Here is a 23,715-nt window from a genome sequence, read left to right on the forward strand (position 1 = left end):
TAAAATCTCGATGTACACTGTTAATTTTCGCCTATTAACCTTTTGGACGTCAATGACCGATATATTCGCACCGTAGGTTCAACGCCAAAGACAGATTAATCGGTCATAGACCACAGAGCAACATAGACCTAAATGCATTATGCATAAAGTTCAATTTCAGTTTTGGCACTTCGGTGACGTGGCGTCTGGATGACAGCTTTTGTGTTTGACACGGCGTCGAAAAGGTTAATGTTGAATACACATTTCGGTAATTTCTACTTTGAGATTGAAAGTTTATATTGCAAACATCGGCGCGTTTAAATGTAGGCCTTATTCTGATTTTGTTAAAGTTCAAAATGGAATAGGTTTGAAACTATATGTCATTCACAAAGTAGAAAATTATACTTGTACGCTTTTATGTGTAATATCCTAATTTCAATTTGTGATTATATCTTCACGTTCAAGTTTGTTGTTTTCAAAATAGTAAAATAAAACACCTTTTCAAATCCCGATAATGTGCCGGGAGAACACAATTTTAATATTAGTTTAAATTCCACAATCTGATAAATCGATATTCCACAGTAAGTCAATTAGAAACTTTTAACGGGTCGAAACAGATCAAAATGTATATAATTCACAATATTCACTAACCGACCTACGAATAGTTAAAATTCCAAATTCTAATGTCATAAAATGTACGATTAGGATTGCGCCTAATTAAGCCTACCGGCGGAATCATCGTAACGTGGTAAATGCACAGTGCACTACTGCCCTGGGGTTGTCGGTGTGTTTTCAAAATGGCTCCTTTCCTTTCCTTTTCGGAAACACAACACAAATCGTTCTGCGCGGAACGCCGCGCCAACAATAATTGGCTAGAATAATTCATGAATAGCAGGCAGTTCACTGACACTTAAATAGCTAAAACTTAATAATAAATGGCGAATACGCCACCGCGCAGAACTATATTTGCAGCAAGCAAAAGCTGACGCGCTGGCCACGACATTGCGCGACCGGCTTCGGTTAAGGCGACAACCATAGGTTGGAGCGAGACAGCGATCGGACCTTTCGTTCCCACTTATGGTTGTCGCCTTAGCCAAAGACAGTCGCGCAATGTCGTGGCCAGGCCGTAACTCAGTCGGCCCTTGCTACACTGTGACGCGACCAGGAAAGTAGTCTACTCTACCGGTAATCATAGCACTTACATCATAAAGCTCACAATGAAAAACATTCGAGATTGTTAGGCAGTCCACCTTTTAAGTAAGTAAAATAACATTTAAAAATCATTACATAGTTTGCACTGGCATAATTCATCAATTAGGTACGGCATACATAAAAAATTAATCACAAATATCTCAATCCGAATCAAAGACTGTTATCTTAAATGATAGAACTGCCCGGTCGAACCCCCTGAACTAACTCAAATTCAGATATGACGGCACCGTGTTAAACCTACGTGTCTAATGCGTCTAATCTAATGAATACTTAATAATTACACTGAATCCAGCGAGTGTAACCTTCGCCGTTGGAACGCAGGTTCCACCGGCGAGATTAGAATCGCGCAAACATAAATCCTCTATAGAGAGACATCAGCGATACGATCTCCGCGCCCTCGCTACAAAGACACACGTAGATTAAGTGTTATAATTATGGTGGAATATGTACAATGTTCTAGAGCTCAGGTCTGAAGTCATTCTACGACGAGCGGCCTGGGATCCTCCCACGGGAAGCCCTCTCGGCCGAAGTGGCCGTAGGTGCTGGTCTTCTGATATATCGGCGCTCTGAGGTTTAGCTCCCTGGAAACCAAATAAAAAATATTTAAAGGGCACGTTAAATAATAACTACGTAAAATCATTGCCACATCGTGTTTATTTAAAATGAACGATATTTTTATTTATTTATTTATTGATAATGGGAGACAAACAGCGAAAGATGACACATATAGATAATTACACTTAAATACATACATAAGCCAAAACAGTTTCCACTACTGAAATTAGATAATTATGGTTGCTCAGACAAGACTTGTTTGTACAATTCAATTAAACTATCTCTAGATCTAGTGCTAAAGAACTAAACAATGCGAATTTAAAACCACAAACGTGACATGCATTAATTTAACTTAATTTTACAATAGTAAACTATCAAAATCAATTATATTATTTGCCCTAATAGTAGCAGAGTTATATTATATTATTTGTTCATTTGCTCTTAATTGCAGAAACAAATTTATAAAATACTAGCGACCCGCCCCGGCTTCGAACGGGTAGTTCAACTAATTTACACAAAACCTTTACAAATTATACATATAAAACCTTCCTCTTGTATCACTCTATCTATTAAAAACCGCATCAAAATCCATTGCGTAGTTCTAAAGATCTAAGCATACATAGGGACAGACAGACAGCGGAAAGCGACTTTGTTTTATACTATGTAGTGAAGACATGCCGCAGGTTAGTTGAGTCATTCTATGTAAGCAATGTTCTATGTCGTCCATTAATTATGTCGTAATTTTAGCTAATTTCCCTGAATTATGTCTTTGGTATTTGTGTGTCTGTGACCTCGTAGCGCCGAAACAGATGAATCGATTTTTAATGTGTTTTTTTTTTTGATAGCTGGCTTCACCCTTCACTGCAGTGATTTTTAGGTATATTTCATTCACGAGCGTCAGGTGGCGAATTTTAAACAGTACACCTAGATGTACATGTCACACAGGTTTGAAAATTTTATTAATTTGTTTGTCTGAAAACATATAACGACTCAACTAGGTAGGCAGTTTTAGTACAAGTGGGCGATCTCAGGTTTATGTGACATCCTGACATCTAAAGCAATAGGTACACAATCATTTTAGAAACCAGCAAGTCGTTTTAATTTATTTATTTAACCTTTATTGCACGACACAAGAAAGTAAAAATGGCGGACTTAATGCCTTAAGGCATCCTCTACCAGTCAACCTTTGGGTCAAACAGAAACGTACAATTGGTGCGGAATTATTATTCATGTTTATATGTAAATGCACGTAATGTATGTATGCATGCATGTAGTATTGATAATTGAAAGAAGGCTTCGGGCGACCAGAGGGCTGGCCACTATTTGGCCACAGCGTATAAGTATCGCCATACAGCGGGAAAATACAGCCAGCGCTCTGGGCACCTTGCCAGTTGACGGCGATTTGGCCCAAATATTATTTTCCCGTCTTTATCAGACCAATTTATTGAAGAAAGAACAACTCACTTGACGATTTTGCCGGGCCGCAGGTCAAAGTTCTTCTGTACGATGCGAAGCAGCTCCTGCTGGGTCTTGTGCGACGTGCCGTAGTCGAACACCGTGATGGACAGCGGCTCCGCCACGCCGATGGCGTATGCCACCTGCAACATTCAAATACCTCGTTACAGTTTTAAGGGGATCCCATGCCCCAATGACCTTCGACCTGAATCCCTTAGTTTTCTAATGTTTTTTGTAGTTTATCATATTAACAGCAACGGCTTTAAGCAATATAGTATCCCATATTTACTTCAAAGTGTTTTCGAGATATTTAGCATCAAAGTTGAACAATTTTAGGCCAAAAATCTGGTTTTCTGGCCATAACTTTTGTGTTAATTAGTTTAAAATTAAAACCTCAGACAAATTTTTAGAGACGTGAAAGACGAACCCAAATATGTAAATTTCGTATATGTAAGATATTTCAAAGCAATCGAGATACGAAAAAAAGTGTTTTTTCAGACAATGTTTAAAAAAATCATAAATAAATAAGTATTCATTTCATTCAAAATCCGGTAGACAAAAATAGAGATAAAAGATTAAAGAACCGATAGCCGTTTGTCTTATAATTATATATGTAGTGCAAAAGTAGGAGATCGATTAAAAACTTGTCAAAAATCGATGAAAACCTCGATCAGTCAATACATTAACCTTTGACCGCCAAAGAAAACTGATTCGCGCGGCTACAACCCAATATCAACCTTCGTGCATTGCGACAAGTTCACAAAGAGACGCCGCACACGATAAGCTTGGCGATCAAAGTGTCAATGCCATGCGCGAAGGTGGTTTAAATGTACCTTTAGAGAGCTATAAGCCTATGAAGCATGGTACAGTCAGCAGCAATAGTTGCTAAGCGGGCGAGGTGTTCAAAATGATCTTGACGCGACTTTATTGTTAAGAGAATAAGAGCGCGTCAAGGTAATTTTGAATACCTCGCCCACTTAGCAACTTCTTAAAGAAAAGGTATTTACGATACTTGATAACAACACCTCGTCCGCTTAGCAACTTCTTAAAAAAATGTATTTACGATACTTGATTCGTATCAGACAATTTCGATAGGATCTCTATTTCACACACACTTTGTATACAAACATCTGTGATCTTAAATGTGATCTCAGTCATGCATAAAGTATGAAGATTTGGAGATGTAAGACGTTTGTTTGGTACTATCTCAAAAAAATATCAAATCGATTTACGATACTTGATTAGTATCAGAAAATGTCACTATTCTTCGTACACAAATAGATATATCTTTATGAAATCTCAAAGTCATGACTGAAACGTTAGGTATCTCAGTTTGCATTGTACACCAGCTGTATCCTTAACCCACATAATCATGTGTCAAATAAATAAAATCGCAATAAAAATGCAAATTATAATTGGTATCGCTGAAACTGTATATAATTACAAATTCAATCTGTATTTCTCTTTCTGTTGTTGATTTTGGTTTGAAGGTTATAGCTTGGTAGAATCTCATAAAAATATCAATCTGCTTACAGATCTTAATACGTGATGTGTATCAGAAAACTTCGATAGTATCTCCTAATGGAGATACGCATTATTCTTCGTACAAAAATAGATTTATCTTAGATATGATCTCAAAGTCATGGCTAAAATGTTCTCAGTATTCTCAGTTTGCTTTGTTTACCAGCTTTATCCTTAACCTACGAAATTACCTGTCAAAGAAATAGAAACACAATAAAAATGCAAATTCTAGTTGTATGTATCACTACAACTGTGTGTATAATTACGTTTTTGCATTTCTATTGTTGTTGACTATTAAATTGAAAAACGTCGGCAACACCCACAAGTTGCAACCCGGCGACGTGTCGCGAGTGTCGCGACTTTAGCCGACACGACTGGTTTCTATATATTTCTATATTCGAATACCATTCGAAGTCAGCGTTGTGACGACACGTCGCAGAGTTCTAATGCGTACTATTACTCTACTAGCATAGCATGTGAAGATAAATAAACAGGAAGAATGTAATAAACATTTTCACCTTATGATAGCATTATGATACGGCCCCAGTCCAAAAGTACTGAATTAAACTTTGTGCCACCAGGGCCGTGTTGCATAATAAACTACAACTAATATTACAAGCGGAACTCCTTTTCTAATAAGTGGAATTAGAAAAAGAGTTCCGCTTGTAATATTAATAGTAGTAGATGCCACTAAAACGTCTACGTTGCAAACATAGACATAGTATAGTAGTTATAGACATGAAACCGAGCGACCAGGGGTAAGAGGAAGACATATTCATGTATTGACAGGTTAATGTATGGCAGCATAATCCTTTTTCTCTTTCACTCTTATAAATTTCGGTATTTCGCCATCGCCTCTTACCTATGCTGCCATAACCCGACCATGAAATAAAACCCGGTCGGTGATAAGGACAAAGCATGGCACTATTTTCTCATTCCTCTTATAGGAATCGCAATAAGACTATCTTTCTCTATCAAAGAGTGTCAGGCCCTTGGTTGCAAACGTCAAAATAAGAATAAATATTTAGTCTGGCAACAAAGCTTTGTTGCGTTCGTTTTGATACTTTTGGCGTAGAGATAGGGGTAAGGTAAAGTGGTGACGTTGACGGTGAGTAGAGTAGAGTAGAGTAGAGTAGCCCACCTGGACCATGCAGCGGCGACAGAGGCCGGCCTTGACGAGCGACTTGGCGACCCAGCGCGCGGCGTACGCGGCGGAGCGGTCCACCTTGGTGAAGTCCTTGCCGGAGAACGCGCCGCCGCCGTGCGCGCCCCAGCCGCCGTACGTGTCCACGATGATCTTGCGCCCCGTCAGCCCCGCGTCAGACTGCAACAATAAACGATTTCACCACCTTATTCATTAATCATTAACATTTTCTTCTGTTTCTTCTATCTTTTTAACAAACATAAATAAAATTATCGATGGCTAGTTAGGCCGCAGACTCATCATACATTGATTTGCCGCTCGCTGCGATGAGATGTGGATTACACCAATGTAAGGTCGATTCCTCTCATCTCTGCCTCAGTGGAAAGGTAGCCTAAGAGCGGGTCTTCGTCTAAGATACGTGCATAGCGCTCATTCCTCACCGGAGCGACGTACGGCTTCGCACCAGTGTGATAAGATAACCCACGTACGTCAATGTTTGTGGTAAGCTATAATTGATATTTAATAATGGGCGTGCCGCGCCTGTCTTTTGCAAAAAATACATTTGCAATAGACTGAGGAGATGCATTATCGGGCAGTGGTTATTTAGCCATTACCCTTGATCAGCCAGTATCACCAGCAACAGTTAAGCTGGTATCTATAAAGTATAGTGCGTTTCTAAAAATAATATGTTATGTAATTATGTAAAAAATAAGTTTTTGGCAAACATTTCATTTTTCATACAGGCGTTTATCACTGACTGTACTTTTCTTTCCACAGGCAAGTAATACTCATCGAGACAATTCTAATGACCCAAACACAATTAGGTTATGTTGCTTTATCACATAGATCCCATGGCCACCTCCTGTCTCCATCATCAGATCAGTTCCATGTCATCATTATATTGCATTGTCATCCGATTTACATATGTATGCAAAATTTCAGCTCAATCGGAAATCGGGAATTTTAAAATTAGCTTCAAATATTTGACCCACACTAACTAACATACATACTAACAAGGCAAGTTAAATAAAAGCGTGTAAAAACATCTACTTCTAAACAAACCATCTAGAATAAATATTTGTGTAAGTACAGTCATAGGTTATCATAATATTGTCATTTCTGATAATTCAAATTTCAATGTTATGAAATCATACACTGAAACGTTATATCACGTCCGCGTACAAATTTATTATCAAGTACAAAAGAAGGCAAAACATTTTAATGTATGTGTGATTAATTTCATTACAATAATATGTACTAGCAACTCCGTAATAGATGGATACAGTCTAAGGAAAAAACGTGCCTCGAAAATCAAGAAAATTTGATTCTCGCTCAGTGGGCGCTACTAGCTTTGGCCTACTGTCGTATAGATGGCGTTGACGATTTCGTTTATTTAACAATTTTAACGCATATCAGTGAAAGAACATGGGTCAAAATCATAAAAATAATTAATGCAAAAAAAATTTATCATTTATCCATATTTAAATACATTTTATCGTATTTTTATACATCTTCATTTTTAATTTTAAAGTGTGTCGATAGATGGCAGTGAATTTACTGTGGTTACAAAATTTACTATGACAGTACCGCTCTAGTATAAGTTACTCTATGGTACCACAGAATAACGAATAGTACTACCGTACAGAAAATTCACTCCTTCACAAAAGCCAGATTTAGGTATAAAATTATACCTACACTCGCCGCCTGCAAGCAAAATTGAAACTTATAACTGCGCACGAACCGTGAATCTTCTTTGCGCGCCGCTGTTTTATGACCGAGCTGCGAGTGTCGGCACGGGGTTGTCACTTGACAAGTTTTTGTACCTATACCTACTGATTTATTATTTTTAAGATAAATATGTAGGAATTATAAACGTTGATTCTGTAAACATAAAATTTTTAGCCGGAGATAGTATGTCTGATACTCACGGAAGTAGGTATGCCACAGAAGTACTTATTCCTTTGAAAATATGTCGGTCAATATAGTCCGGAATTAAAAAAAAATGTTTTTTCTGCTTCCTTGTTCTTCCGTTTATTCAGACATCCGTAAACAGAACATTATCTTTTATACAGATTAGATCGCGATTTAGGTTTTGAAGCCATTGCGTATTTACAATTTTGCGCGAGCGCCACGTGACACGACTATCGTGCGAGCCGAACGGCAGCCCACTGCCATACACCTTCCCGGGCGGTGCGCCGGCCAAATATACCTAAACTGCGCAGTGACACCCCCCCTTATGGTACTAGGTAGTTATTTACGATACGAGTGCGGAAAGTAGGAATTTCAAGAGCCAAAAGCAAGCCCTTTTCTTCTCTTTTCAAAACCTTTACTCAGGTTGCGTCATTTGTTGTGAAAAAAAGATATTGTCCCTTGAATTTAGGGCATTTCGCGCGCACTTAAAAGCAGTCATGGTAGTCCGTAGTCCTACACTGGCTGTTATATAACATGGTGTGATAGGGCTAACATAAGAGTAATGATAGAGGTTTTTAAAGTTGCCCCCGTCACACAATATAACGTGTAGCGTGACGCTACATCTGTCGTTTTGTTTTGGAAACTACTTGCTTGTCAGTCATGTCTAGTTTGCTTGTTTGTTTAGTCGTGTCGTATAGTGTGAATTGATTCACGCAATTACGGTTAGATGGCGGTTTAAAGAAACACATGGAACCTTTTTTGGACGATGATATTTTCGAGATTGGCAGGTTACAATTGCGTTGAATTTTGAATTTCAATTCTGATTCGGAAAGAGAAATTTGTTTTCTTCGTGATACTTCAGATGGATTTTGGGATTGACGTGTAAAGAGCTGTTTGTGATAAATTAGATTTTTTCCTGGTTTTTTCGTCAAAGTTAACCTTTTAAGCTTGAAGAGGAACGTTTTCTTCTGAGGTTGCTAATAACAACTTCGAGTGCGCTTTACTTCCCGTCGTTCCGCGGCCTTGTTGGCCGCAGTTGCCTGCAACAGGACCTTTTTAAGGCCACCGTGGAGCAGTGCTCCGGTGGTGCGTGGTTGTCGTATCAACGACAGGGCGCAGCCGCCGACGTGCAGTCGGCAGTGGATGGTCGTCGACCCCATCAGTCAGCGGTCAGATATCAGACCCACGGAGGAGACGAGCCCGCATACTGCGTAGCGTTGATAGCGTTGGTTAGCCGAACGTTTGCTTTGGAAAGGAACTAGCAGACCCACGGAGGACACGAGCCCGCATACAGCGCGGTTCGATAGGTCACGGTACAGCTTCGGTTGGCCGAACAAATTGTCATCGTCTACGGAGTTTGAATATTTTTTAACGTATTGGAATCGGTTCCCGTTTAATTGTTATTTTTTCCCGGTTCATTGTTATTTTTTTTGTACAATATTACTTTTAATTCTGTAAAGCCGCTGTTATCCGTATTCCGCATTTATTTAAGGCGTTGTCTTTTAAAATTCTAATTGCCCCTAATTGTCAGGCGAAACTAATATTCGGCAATAAATTTAGGTACCTATCACCCGTTGAAACAGCCATTATCGTCCATAAGATAGAGATGAGATGGAGACTCATTAATCCATTTCTTTCCTTCTACAGCTAAATTTATACGCCATTATCTTTCGCTCGTACACCAGTTCACGCCAGTGCGGAAAGCGGACTGTCAGAAAAACAATTTGTTTTGGTTACATTAACTTTTTAAATTCCAAGTGTAAATTTTTTTTAGTGACTTTCGGAAGTGCTTATCAAATTATACGTGTTGTGCACAAGTATTTGTTTTACTGCAAACGTTATACATATAACAGCCAGTGTGGGACCACCATTATAGATCCTTCACTTCACTACTGTTCTACGAAATGGTGTATTCGCATGTATAGCGGCGGTCACGTGGGGCGGGGACAATTGGGAATGATATATATGAAAGCACCATCTGTACCCGGCGGGGACCTACAAAATTAGTGTTGCAGATTACCTTAAAGAAAATGCTAGATTTTTTTTAACTAAAACAAAATAAAAATTACCTGTGGGCCTCCGATGATGAAAAGACCGCAAGGGTTAATGTGCACGACGGTTCTCTCGTCAAGGTACTGGGCGGGGATCACTTCCTTAATGACCTTCTCACGGATTTCCTCTCGCAGCGTCTCCAGAGTAATCTGCACATGATAATAGAATAGGTTTAAGTTATTTCGTTGTTAAGGTTGATTTTTAGGATTCCGTACCCAAAAGTGAAAACGGGACCCTATTACTAAGACTCTGCTGTCCGTCTGTCTGTCACCAGGCTGTATCTAATGAACCATGATAGCTAGACAGTTGAAATTTTCACAGATGATGTATTTCTGTTGCCGCTATAACAACAAATACTAAAAACAGAATAAAATAAATATTTAAGTGGGGCTCCCATACACCAAACGTGAATTTTTGCCGTTTTTTGCGTCATCATCATATACTTAAGAGTAAGTCTCTTGTCGGTGGAGCAATTTCCATGTTTCGCGGTCCTCTGCCTTCTCTTTGACAGCCTGATACGACACGACGTTGAGTTTTTCCTTTATTTGATGCATGTACGCTCTCCTTGGTCTTCCCTCCTTCCTCTTTGCTTTTTTTTTTGCGTAATGGTACGTAACCCTTCGTGCGCGAGTCCGAATCGCACTAGGCCGGTTTTTTTATACACAATGTCAAATGTAAAACAACATAGGTATTTTTAGTTTTGCACCTTGTTATAATACTGTAATAAAGTATAAATAACTCGGTCGGTCTGCAACATGTCCTTTTCCTCCTCCAGGTGATCGATTTGCAAAATTAAAGTAACGTCACTATCATAATCACTAAAGCTTTTTCATCACACTTTCTCGAAAAAAGATCTTATTTCATGCAGGTGTACTGAAGGACAAAGGCCCATATTGTTCCCGCGTGAGTTATGGATTCTGAAAAAAAAGAGCTATAACTAACTCGCGAGTTATAACTTTTTTTTAAATTATGTCACTAATTCATACCAACCAAGTAGGTATAAATGAGTTTTACTTTGAAAATACTGACGTTTACAATTTTTTATTTATTTATGCTTTAAAATATTTAATTTGATTAGAGTTTTGAATGATTCACGGTTAATTTCACTAGACTTATATTGACCGGGATATAGACCGTGATTACCTTTTGTATTATTTATGAGCTCCCGATATTTCGACGCAGTTACATGCATCATGTTCACGGGTGACTGAAGATAGCGGGTGGGTGTCAAAGTTGTGTAACATTATCAGGCATATTTTGAATAGTTATTCAATAATTTACTGATTACTAAATAGACACCCATTTGAAATAACAATGGTTCTATTAGGTATTGTTACTATATGTAAATAAATACTACTGTTTTTTCAGGGACTTAATAGGACGTTAGGAACTAGGCTACTGTATAAATAATAATTCACGCACATAAGCTCTTATCTATATCATACTTAACTGTTCATTCCGTTTACACGGACAGTGAACATAATATTGTATAAAATTACATTTTATACAAAAACAATTTATAAAATTACAACTCTGCAACCAACAAGTTAGATCAATTGTCTGGTTTGAAAAAACTTAACGATTTTAAATTTTATTACAAGTATAAGAATGCTTTTATAAAACGGGTTAAACGATGTGACCATACTCGATTGATACACTTCAGGGAATTTAAACGCACTCCCACGCTGTGGCATGGTTTAGTGATGTCTGATAAGCTAAGAAACTGACGTAACAACATGCGTTTCAAACCTTATCTTTCACGTCATGGACGTATAAATAATTGTTTATCAAGCAAGCCTAATCAATTTGTTATAAAGGTTTTGTAGAAAATTATACACGCGCGCAATATCTTTCGCGGTTTAGATAAACTCGCATGTGGCCATATAATTCGCAATAGGCTGCTAAGCACAGGCCTCTTCGAGTACGCCACTTATCCCGGTCCTGGGCTAGTCTCATCCAAAAGTGCCCCGCGATTTTTCGAACGTCATCCACCCAACGAGCCAACGGAAGCCAGTTCTTTTATCCGAAAATATAAATGATGATAAAACATTGCCCTACTTTTTAGCTAGTGAGCGATAAAAAGGAACCGTCATCCACACACAAAAGCGATAAAAAAGAGATCGTACCATACACAAAAAATGTTTCTAATAAATATATTGTATTAAGGGATAAGAACACCTTTTGTTTTTTATGTATAATTTACATAGTTGTGTATTATGTAGTTGTATGAATATTGTATGTTCGCACCTATTTTATTTATGTCGGTACAAAACCATTTTATATTTAGCCTAGATCAGGGGTCGGCAAACCGGAGCTCGCGAGGCGCATGCGGCTCTGTGGAAGTACAATAGTACGTACTTAACCTAGAAGTTATATTATTGTTTATATTGCTGCCATATTTCTGTAACTATCAACCTATCATGTTTTGGCAATAAAGTATATTTTGTAGTTTGAAGAAGCTTACATAAGTATAACTTAAAATAAATGTCAATGAATTGTACGTTTTTAGGTACTTCACTGTACATAAATACAATTATTGTTGGCTCTTCTCAAAAGTTTGCCGATTTAAATTTATCAGGGACATTTTATAATGTTATCAAGAAGGTCAATTAGGCGCCAAGCTTCCGTATTAGGTACGTCCATTGAGCAGTTTTCATAATTCCAACAAGATTTTTCAAGCTGCATGTAATTGTTATGATTACATTTCGTCATAATCATTACGAGTGCGCAGATTATTAAAACATCATTACTTAGACAGACTATGTATTAAATAATATTTTAGCAATTCGAACCTGAATCGTTGAATCCTACAGGCAAGACGGGACAACATCTTCTGTTTAATGAGCTTAGTTTAATTATTTTATATTTACTACACATTTAAGTATTTAATGTGAAGAAGAGGTGGTAACATTTTTTCCTTGGCCGAGGGATTTTGCTTTACCACCCAGACCCAGTACAGTTGGCATAAGTAGCTGAATGCTGTTAAGACGAGCCAAAGGGACCCGCCCCTAAACCTAAACGGGACCCTATTAATAACTCCTCTGTCCGCCTGTCTGTCTGTCACCAGGCTGTATCTCATGAACCGTGATAGCTAGACAGTTGAAATTTTCACAGAGGATGTATTTCTGTTGTCGGTATAACAACAAATACTGAAAAAAGAATAAAATAAATATTTAAGTGGGGCTCTCATACAACAAACGTGATTTTTTTTGCCGTTTTTTGCGTAATAGTACGGAACCCTTCGAGCGCGAGTCCAACTCGCATTTGGCCGGTTTTCTGGACTTACATCTACCTAGTCGGCTCATAAGTTCTGTCACTGGCCTTTAAAATTTAAATTTGGAACTCCTAAAACAAAAACCGTTCTGCATTTGAATTTCGAATCTTTATTAAATATTTGAGTAGTATAATTTTGCAATTTTCTGTTTTCTTCAACATGGAGTAGACGCTTAAAGATAGCCGTACCGCAATAATTGCACTATATCGTTGTGGTCACTCGCCGACTAAAATTTTTAAGCTACTTGAAAATTTAAAATTCTCTCTAAGATTTGTGTATCGTACCATAGAAAGATACAGTGAGGTCTCTAGTTTAAATGACAAGAAAAGAAGCGGTCGTCCGCGTACAGCTAGGACTCCAGCGGTTGTACAAGCAATTAGGGCACGCATTGCCAGAAATCCCGCTAGGAAACAAAAAGTTATGGCCCTCCAGATGGGTTTGAGCAAAATCACGGTGAAAAGAGTTCTTAATCAAGACCTGAGACTTCGTGCTTATAAACGAAAAACTGGCCATCTTCTCAATGGTCGGCTTAAAGCTTTAAGGCTTAAAAGGTCTAAAGCTTTATTGAAGAAGTACGCTAAAAATAAGCACCGTTGTATACTGTTTTCGGACGAGAAAATTTTTGACATAGAAGAAAACTGTAATAAACAAAAGGATAGAGTGTACGCTCGCAATAGTAAAGAAGCGTCTAATAGCATTCCCCGTATTCAAAGAGGTCATCACCCTTCATCTTGTGATGGTTTGGCTGGGAGTTTCTTATGCAGGCGTCACTAGTATGCATTTTTGTGAGAAAGGAGTAAAAACTAGTGCCAAAGTGTACCAAGACACGGTGTTGACTAATATTGTGAAACCACTATCCCATACGATGTTTCTAAACCAGCATTGGGTTTTCCAGCAGGACTCTGCTCCAGCCCATAAGGCAAAGTCTACACAAGCCTGGCTCGCCTCCAATAAAATCGACTTTATACGGCATGAAGATTGGCCCTCCTCTAGCCCAGATCTTAATCCTTTAGACTATAAAATATGGCAGTATTTAGAGGAAAAGGTGTGCTCAAAACCTCATGCAAATCTAGACTCGCTGAAAAAATCTCTTGCTACGGCAGTGGCCAATATCGACATGAAAGTGGTGCGTGAATCCATTGACGACTGGCCACGAAGACTTCAAGCCTGTGTAGATAATTATGGCGGTCATTTTGAATAAATGTTATACATTTAGATTCTCTAGTTTATAAGCTTTCAAACGCTGTACAAATTATACGGAATAAACTTAAACTTTTGATTTTATTTGATACTATGTATATCACAGAACTTATGAGCCGACTAGGTACTGTGGCGCCAACTGGTGAGCACAAAAACAGTAGCCCTCATAGCTCAGAGCAATGCTGAGCCGAACAAAACCGAGAAAGCCCGAAAGGAGGAGTGTCCCCCCACTGCCCAGACCACTATCTATGCTGTAAATCTGTCTGTCTTTTGGTATGAGGTAAGGAAGATTGTTACCTTTTCAGAGTGCTGCAGAGAAACGACGACAGTGTGGACCCTCTGTGGCACCGTCGCGCCGCCGGCAAAGATGTACTCGCAGGTCACCTGAAAATTATTCTGATGTAAAACGGTGTTTGAAACAAGCAAGCCTATGATTGTAATCAGTCAATTATGAACTTATTTGCCATGTCCCATAATATTATATCCAATGAATATTGAGGTAAAACAATGTACAGATAATACGTAAAAGAAGGGTACAGGCGAAATTTTCGCAAGAGAAGTAGTCACTACTTCTTTGGTTTGTGATTGGAAGATGGTTCGATGGACATTCGATTTTGTACCTTAACATTAACTGTATAAAGTATGCTTATATTACATGTATTTAAACCATCCTTCAATAATACCATAGGTAACTAAGAAATAGACTCAGTAGAGTGATATAGAGCTAAGATATAATGCCAATTATAACTATATAAGAGATAGATAAGAAAAGTAAAGCAATACAAAAGATACTTGTGAAACCCATTTTATCGCTAAATTCCGTCAAATGGCGTCGCGTCTCGTTCTTCCAGACTCGTCTCAAAAGGTTAACTAACCGTCAATTTAATGTTATACCAACAAATGGAGTAAAATTGAAACATGGCGTGTGGTCTTGTCGTCTTGTCCACACATTAATTTGATCAACTCAAACGCTGGCAGACGGTGTCAATTTTATCACTTGCGAACGTTATTGTTGAGACATTGTACCCATGAACGTGCTTTGTCATATGATCCCCTGGCAACAAGATCTCTCCGCAATAACTTTTAAAATATTCGCTTTAGAGCACATGCTCTAGTTGTGTGTTGATAACGAATGATTTATGTACGACATTTTTATACATGAAGTACTTTAGCTAGGTATATTTTTGTTGGAGACTGTTCATCTCTTTCATCATTTTATTGACTTTAATGGCTTTAGGTCAAGAGACAAGTTTTAATAAAAACCATATAAATAACAATTTTATATCTTTTTCTTCAGTCGGTCCCTCAATACTGAGGATCGTGACATCATGTCCTTCTGTTAAAGACCAGGTTCCTCCAGAGGGTTCTGTTCCTCGCTTTTTATATCAAATTTACTGTTATTGCATTTCTTATCAAGCATAATCATCGAGATAGTCCAAGCTTATACTATCCATTGTACTATATGATTTAAAGTACAAAACCTTTCCCATATAATTTAAACTCGAACAAGGATATAAAATTTTTACCTGAGTTTTGGAGTCTGGGCGAGCCCACCAGAATTCTCCATTTCGCCTCAAGTCTGCAATCTTCTGGTTTAGTCTGTGTGCGAGCACTACTGTCAGTGGCATGCATTCTTCTGTTTCATCTGTTGCATAGCCAAACATTAGGCCCTGGAGAATAAAATACATAATTAAAATTTGTTTGTAAATGTGTTATACAACTGTAATTAAATGAAAAAATTAATACAAAACTTATTGATTTTAGATTTTGCAAATTTTATATAATAACACAATAAAACAGATGAGAAAGTGTTAGGGAGATTATTACTATTGATTTATTAAAAAAATTATTCAAAAACGGTATTTAGTAGTTTTATCACAAAACTTCTTTTTATTAATATTTGCAATAGTATCAACTATTTTCCTCCTAAAATTAATGTTTGACCCAGAACTTACTAAGATGGATGTCGTAATGAAGGTTATATCGCTATCATAATCAATTACTAAAGTAACCAGGGTACTAACTGAAAAGAGTGAAAAGAGTCATAATGTAGTATAAACTCTCACACTTGCTAATCCTATGCAACAGTGAAAGAAATTGCATGACATTTATGACCACAGTAAACTGTTAGTGCGGCAACATGTACTGTAAATTTTAACTTGTTATGAGATGAAAAGTGCAAGACCATGAAAATGAGACCAGGTGAAATGGAGAGGGACAGTTACCTGATCACCAGCTCCTACTTCTTCGTCATTTCTGTTCTCATGCACTCCGGCAGCAATGTTCGGAGACTGCTGGTCTAGCGCCAACATGACGCTGCATGTCTTGTAATCAAACCCTGGTCCCAACATGCCCATTAGTTATTTATGATATTTATATCACTACACTTAAACTTTAATCATTCTGGTTTGACCTGCCGAATGTAAGATTCCCCAGTATGATGAAATAAGTGAATATGCCAATATTCGGTTCATTTTTCGGATGCAATCATCCAAATTATGAGCCAAGATGGAAAGTACAGTTTTAATAAAATTTTAACATTCTAATAGTGGACGAGTTATATTGTAGTATTTTTTAATGTAGAAGTATGAAATGTGTAATGTTCAGGCAAAAAATTGCCACTTTGTTGGTTGTCAAGAAAATGTTTCTGAAAATAGGATGTAATAAGTGTAATAACAGAGTCCTAATGACAACCAAAAATGTGATACCTTTTGCATGAACCCTCACAAATGTTTTAGCATGCTCTTAATACTAGCAAATTTCTGGTAGTCCAACGTTCTGTTTGAAACCCATAATTCTTTCGTGCAACAGGCTCTAGTAGAATTTATACCTGATCTCCTGCCCCAAGATCAATTTCTTCTCTATCTTCAAATGCTTTTGCAATATCTGGACTTTGTTCCTCAATAGCCAGTAATAAGTTTAGTGTACGCCAATCAAAACCTATTGTGCAGGAAATAATAGTTCAGGTTTCAAATATAAACATTTTTTTTAATGACATTCTAGATTTTACTGAACAGTTTAGTTCAGTATCTGCATGGCATGTTGCCAGCACTACATGATTGTCTGTTCATCACTATAATGACAGTATTTCAAGGATAATGAAGATTTATGCTTACCTTTAGATGAGTCATCATAGCCAATGTGCTTGACGGTTTCTCTGACTACCTTCTGATAGTCTACATTGGCTTTAGAGGTGATTTCGCCGCACAGCAAGACCATCCCAGTTTTTGTCACAGTTTCTGTTAAATGTACTACTTGTTAGTAAACATTCACAGTACTTCAAACAAACACTTCGCAAAAATCGATAATGCACTCACCGCATGCTACTTTTGCGTCCGGATCTTGTCTTAAATGCGCGTCAAGAATCGCGTCACTTATTTGATCGCACATTTTATCTGAAACGAAACCAGATCATTTGTTAAATCTATGCTGTTATAGTTAACTTACAAATTAATAGTCCATTTCATCATTGTTTGGCTCGGACCACGTGTTGCGACTATTTTGACAAATGTAATTGTCTGCCGCCCATGATGTAACACCGTAATCGACAGGAACCGTGGAACCCAATAGCAGTATTAAAGTGGCTGAATTGTATTTAACATGTTTCTAGCCAGCACAGCATTGATATTTTGTAAATTATCTGCGCACATGCCTAGGGCGGCCATCTTTCGAGTAACATGATTCCTGCAGCATTTGATATTGGAGATTTGAAACTAACCTGGATGACCCTCACCAACCGATTCGGAGGTGAAAAGAAACACTGATCCATCTTCCATATCATAACTGTGTCCGTTAGTTTTTGTGTATCCATTCATTTTTGAAGTTTCCGGCATTCTGAATAAGAGTTAGCTCACAAAATAACCCGACTAAAACCCCCTGAATTAACACTGTGGAAAAGAGGTCCGGCGCGAGTTCGCGCTGATATTTATAAGGTCGGAGCGGCGCGACAGAGACACAAATAATGACCAATGAGAAGCGATGACGCGCTTAGTACAGCTGACAGGTTCAAGCGTTGTTATTGGCCAAAATGATTTGTTTTGACTTTTATGAAATGTTTTTTAGACCTGTAAGAAAATGAAAAGCAACAAATCATAAATCAAAAAATTGCTATACTTAAGGTAATGGAGTAATAATTATGAAATTTTTTAATATTAACCACAATTTCATTTGTATAATTAATATATTACATAACTTATATTTTAAGCTCTTTTCATTTGTAAAAGCGCCACAGATTATTTTGACGTTATATGGCTTAAAGGACTCGCATCCAGGCCATAAATGTAAAAACAATTTTTTTTTGATATCTGTATTCATGAAAAAGGGCGGTATTCTCAAATAAAAATTCAGGAATATAATATAAAAATTTAGAAGTCTTTTAAATACATTTAGTATTTAAGAGATTTTTAAATTTTTTCACCTACTCTAAAGCCCTTCGACTTTAGAGTAGGTATTAGGTAGTTTTATAAAAGGTTTATAAAATAATTGAATGTTTAGTTAAGTTGGTTTCGTCTAAAATTTACAAAAACTTCTTGCTTAGCTAAATAGAGCAAAGATTAAGCTTCTTCTTCTTCTTAGCGTTAAGCGGTAAGCGCCACTTGCACCATCTCAGCATCCCACTAACCTAGGGTTAACCGGTTAAACCGTTAACCCAGTGTCATATTGTACTGGTAACCATGGTAACTCCAGGTTCAACCGGTTAACCCGGGTTAGTGAATGGTGCAAGTGGGCCAGGGCTGTGCTCACTCCATACTCAGATAAAAACACCTTTTAAAATAAGTACCAAAATTTAAACTAGTTTTGAGAAAACTTATTTTTAGTACCTATGTAGGTATTAACTTTTCAGCGAGTTATTAAAAGTTTTACCATATACCTACCTCCGACACAACTTATTATTTATTAAGTAAGGAAACTGATGTATGGAGCGCGCATTCTTAGCTTACTTATTTTTATTTCTCTATAGCTATCTAGAACCTTAATCCTACCTTATTATTTATTTATATCACTTGCGCTTTAAAGAAATGAAACCTTGTCAATACTTTAAAAAGGTTCACTATAATAATATTATGTTCACTTGCACCGAAAATCATTTATTTTATACCGCAGGGAAACCGTACGCGTTGCGGTGACAAACTTCAACTGAAACCGTTTCGATTGCATCGGTTCCATTAAATAGGTGTCCTAGTAATCGCCACCTTTTAGATAACGTCGTGCATATTTTGTTAAGATCTGTAAATCTGTTCTTAGGAACCATGGCGTCAATTTTAGATTTAATAATATTACATGCAAACTTTTTTTTAAACACATACATAACCGGGAATCGAACCTGGTCAATATTCTTTACTGTAATCGCGTGAGTAAGTATTTGTTTGTATTATTGATCCTGAAATTTGAATAGAAAATTTGAAAAAATTGAATGCCATCATCATCTTCCTCGCGTTGTCCCGGCATTTTGCCACGGCTCATGGGAGCCTGGGGTCCGCTTGGCAATCAATCCCAAGAATTGACGTGGGCACTAGTAGTGGGTGCAGTCAGGATCCTAGGAGAGACGGGAAAGTTCTAGCCGACCCGAATACAAGGCATCGTGAAGACATGTTAGTGTCGTAGTCGTACGAGTACATGTTATTGGCGCCAGCGAGACGCACGATAACTAAATGACATCATTCCTTCATCATTCAGATATCATTCTGACGTCAGAGTACCTACGTTCGAATTGGCATCTAGAAAGCAACAGTCGTCAGCAGATATATCATATCGGAGCGGCCGAGGTATTTAAAAATATCTGAACACGCACTTTAACGCCTTAACATTTTACAATAGAGGCGTGTTCAGATATGTGTGTTTGTGTGAGGCGTGATCCGATATATCGAAACTAAATACTTTATATTGAAAAAAAAAATGGAGCTACGTTATTACTGATTGTTTCGCTCCCCGGTGACTCAGTCTATTATTTAAAAAGTATTCCTAATTTGGTACAATAAAGCACTCGTTCTTAAGGTTCTTCATCGCGTTGTCCCGGGTCTTTGCTTTCCTCATGGGAGACTGGGGTCCGCTTGGCAACGAATCCCAAGATTTGGGGTAGACACTAGTTTTTATACCACTGCCATCTGACCTTCCAACTCAGTGGGTAAACTAGGCCTTATTGGGATTAGTCCGGTTTCCTCGCGATGTTTTCCTTCACCGAAAAGCGACTGGTAAATGTCAAATGATATTTCGTAGGTACATAAGTTCCGAAAAACTCATTCGTACGAGCCGAGGTTTGAACACGACCTCCGGATTAAAGTCGCACGCTCTTTACCGCCTCTTAAAATGACAAGAACGGGGTTTCTTCAGTACAAGTTATTTTTATCCAAAATGGCATCACTTATAAATAATGTTATCAAGTTAATATACACGGGGGCATAAAAATAAGTGCATTCCCGTTGCCAGGGAGGTTTTGGGCTTATACTGAGCAACTTTTACTATGGGACCAACCCCGAAATCGCGAAAAAATTGGCTGTTTCATACATTTTGGCTGGTCCATTTTCTGGTCCCATAGTAAAAGTTGCTCGGTATAATCCCAAAACCTCTCTGGCAATGGAAATGCACTTATTTTTTAGCCACCCTGTATAGCTTCGCTAGCATATTAAGTACCTATTTATTGTAATTCTTTTGATCATCCTATTTATATGCTTCATGACCATTTGTTTGTCACGTTCTGAACTTAAATGTTATGAATATCAGTCATTACCAGAGGTCAATTGCCAGATATCATGGCATCTACGTACTTGGGTCACTCGATAAGTTTTGAAGCTCGCAAAAACTATTCTTATCTACTGTTTATAATATAATTGTGGGATAAAAGGCGGCCCTCGTATAAGTTACTCTATGATTTAATTATCTTAAAAATACATTCCTCGCAACGCATCCTTGCACATTTCTGGTCAATCCGCACCTTTATCCGAATTTGGAGTTAAGTTAAGCGACTCGTGTATAGATTGTATAGGTACCTACCTAGTTGTTTTCTAGTCAGTCTGTCGACTGACCGACCGACTGATCAACGCAATGCCTTTTGAAACTAGAAAGTAAAAATTTCCTCAAATCTCAAATTGGCAGTTCCTTCATATTATTGTACTAACCAATAAGAAGTGATTTTTCAAAATTCGACCCCTGACAGGGTTGAAACTTGAGAATGTTTAAAGTGTGAGAGCTTATTTATCAAAAACCCAGAACAGTGACTAAATGAGGCAAAATGGGGTTGAAAAATTGTGATTTTGTCTGTTTACATATCTGGGGGTACGGTAGTGGCCCTGCCAAGACGAACCAAACGAAGCGCAAGGGCACCTACCTTTTCTTGAAGCGCTTCGTCGTTTTAAAACTTGGAACTTTTACCTTAACACGATTAAAACTAAAAATATCAAAAAATGTATATATATGGATAAATTATTTTTTTATTTTATTCATATACTTTTAAAAGAAACAAATTACCACAATAAAAATTACATTTAAAATAAAATAACTAATCTTAAATTAACATAAAACTATAACCTTATTAAAGTAACATATATTTAATGAATAATGAAAAAGGGTATAATAAGTGTCTTAAAATAAACGTACGAAAAAGTAAAACTAAATGACAACAAATAAAATATTACCCCCCACTCTGATTATCCCCCGGATCAAATGTGCCAAAAATACTGTCGGCATTACCTCGCTGAATGGCCAGGAATATTTTTGGACGAGGACCTTATAATATAAATTAAAACTCCCCCAGATCTGATCCCTGCGGAAGGGTACCCATAATGCTGGCTACATTCCCCCGCTGAATGGCAATTCCGATCCTTTGGATACTTTTTTTATTTGTATTTATTATTTCTATACTATTTTGACCCATGTTCTTTCACTGATATGTGTTAAAACTGTTAAATAAGAAACGAAACCGTTAACGCAATCTAAACGAGAATAGGCCAAAGGTTGCTATTGGTGGTAGCGCCATTTGTGCGAGAATCAAATTTTCTTGAATTCCGGGGCGCGATTTTTCCTTGGACTTTCTTATACGAAGTTATATATGTACATATATGTCTTTGCTAAGGTGTAGAGTTTGTGAAGTTAGGGCCTGTAGAGTTAGAAGCTTGGTTCTACTTGGCAACATTTTACATGAAAATGTTTTTGGTGGGATCATTGTTTCGCCTGTAAGCAGTTTTTAATTTAGTTTAAGTTATTAATCATGTTTGTGTGATAGATACATGAGAATAATATTTGATTTGCTTCTTGTTATTGAAACAGATCAATAAGCTGCGTAATTATCTAGACTCGCCATAGATCAGCCCGTGTTTCCTCTAAGACCAATAACAGTAGACTTTCGCTCCGTAATCCGATAACGCTAAGGTACTTAGCCCCATAAATAACGGCTGAATGCGTAAATCGTTTTATCGTATAAGAAATACTTGACATCAGTTATGTCTTTATATAATAGGCAATATAATGGGGTCAAACTTGAAGTTCAATTGTTTCTTGTATCTTAAAAACGGCCTGTTTTGAGAAAAGTCGTCGACATCTCTTCTAAATACCTAAAACTGGCATGGATGTGTTCCTCGTGGTCTCTAGAATACAAATTGACCGGTATTAGTATGTGGGGGGAGAGGGGGCACATAATTTGACGAAGGTGTACATTATGAAGTTAGGGCTTGTAGAGTAAGAAGCTTGGCTCTATTACAAGAGATCTGATAACTTTTTGACAGTGCGAGCCTTATGGTTTCGTCTTGGCAACATTTTACATGAAAATGTTTTTGGTGGGATAAGTTTATCGCAATTAATGTTATTACAAAATATACGGGACATTTTTTTAGTTTTCCAAAAACAAGTTTTAATGGTGTATGATAATATAAAACCAAGTAATGACGAATTTTGTTCAGCATGGGTTACGCACCTTATTCACATAAATGTCCGGCGACCGACGTCGACTTTTCATTATTTCTCGGGTTTTATACTAGGATAATCATATCATATCATTTTTTAAGATGAATCTCTTATAAAAAACTGCCTTAGTAATTATAACTACAGATAGATAGATAGATTATTTGGTATTAATCATACACTGTCCGTTACATTAAGTTACATAATAATAATTAATTACAAAATTATAGTGCGTGCGTGCGTCGAAGCACTTCACACCCCTTTGGTCCTTTTGTATTCGTAAAGATAAAGTTTTATGACCAATCGGCTCAATTTAGTTTTCGCCTATATACTATACGAGTTCCTGAAGTGAGTTGGTATAGTATAAATCTTCTCAAGACCCTAATCTGTTAAACAAAAGCCATTGTTTCTTTTGAACGAGCAATCAGCCATTGTGTGCCATTGTCTTGAGTAATAATGGCACACAATGGCCGACCGCTCGCACAGTAGAAACAATGGCTTTTGTTTAACAGATTAGGGT

General features: G+C 37.5%; 1 protein-coding gene across 2 annotated transcripts; it reads right to left on the reverse strand.

Moving 5' to 3' along the window:
* Window positions 1-477: 477 nt before the first annotated feature.
* Window positions 478-18,359, reverse strand: LOC134743577 (S-adenosylmethionine synthase). Of its 2 annotated transcripts, none has more exons than XM_063677126.1 (10): window positions 18,022-18,359; window positions 17,621-17,698; window positions 17,420-17,542; window positions 17,134-17,243; window positions 15,830-15,973; window positions 14,601-14,687; window positions 9,847-9,978; window positions 5,864-6,046; window positions 3,211-3,344; window positions 478-1,772 (listed from the first exon to the last, which is right to left on the reverse strand). In XM_063677126.1, exons 1-10 carry the CDS (start codon window positions 18,134-18,136, stop codon window positions 1,667-1,669), a joined length of 1,212 nt encoding a protein of 403 aa, XP_063533196.1. In that variant the 5' UTR covers window positions 18,137-18,359; the 3' UTR covers window positions 478-1,666. The 2 variants fall into 2 exon arrangements, with proteins under 2 accessions (XP_063533196.1, XP_063533195.1); XM_063677125.1 differs by lacking the exon at window positions 17,134-17,243 and adding an exon at window positions 16,529-16,641 and having other exon boundaries at window positions 18,022-18,355.
* Between the last annotated feature and the right edge of the window lie 5,356 nt (window positions 18,360-23,715).

This window comes from Cydia strobilella, chromosome 8 (genome assembly GCF_947568885.1).
Source record: "Cydia strobilella chromosome 8, ilCydStro3.1, whole genome shotgun sequence".
In the NCBI taxonomy this organism is placed as follows: Eukaryota; Metazoa; Arthropoda; class Insecta; order Lepidoptera; family Tortricidae; genus Cydia; species Cydia strobilella.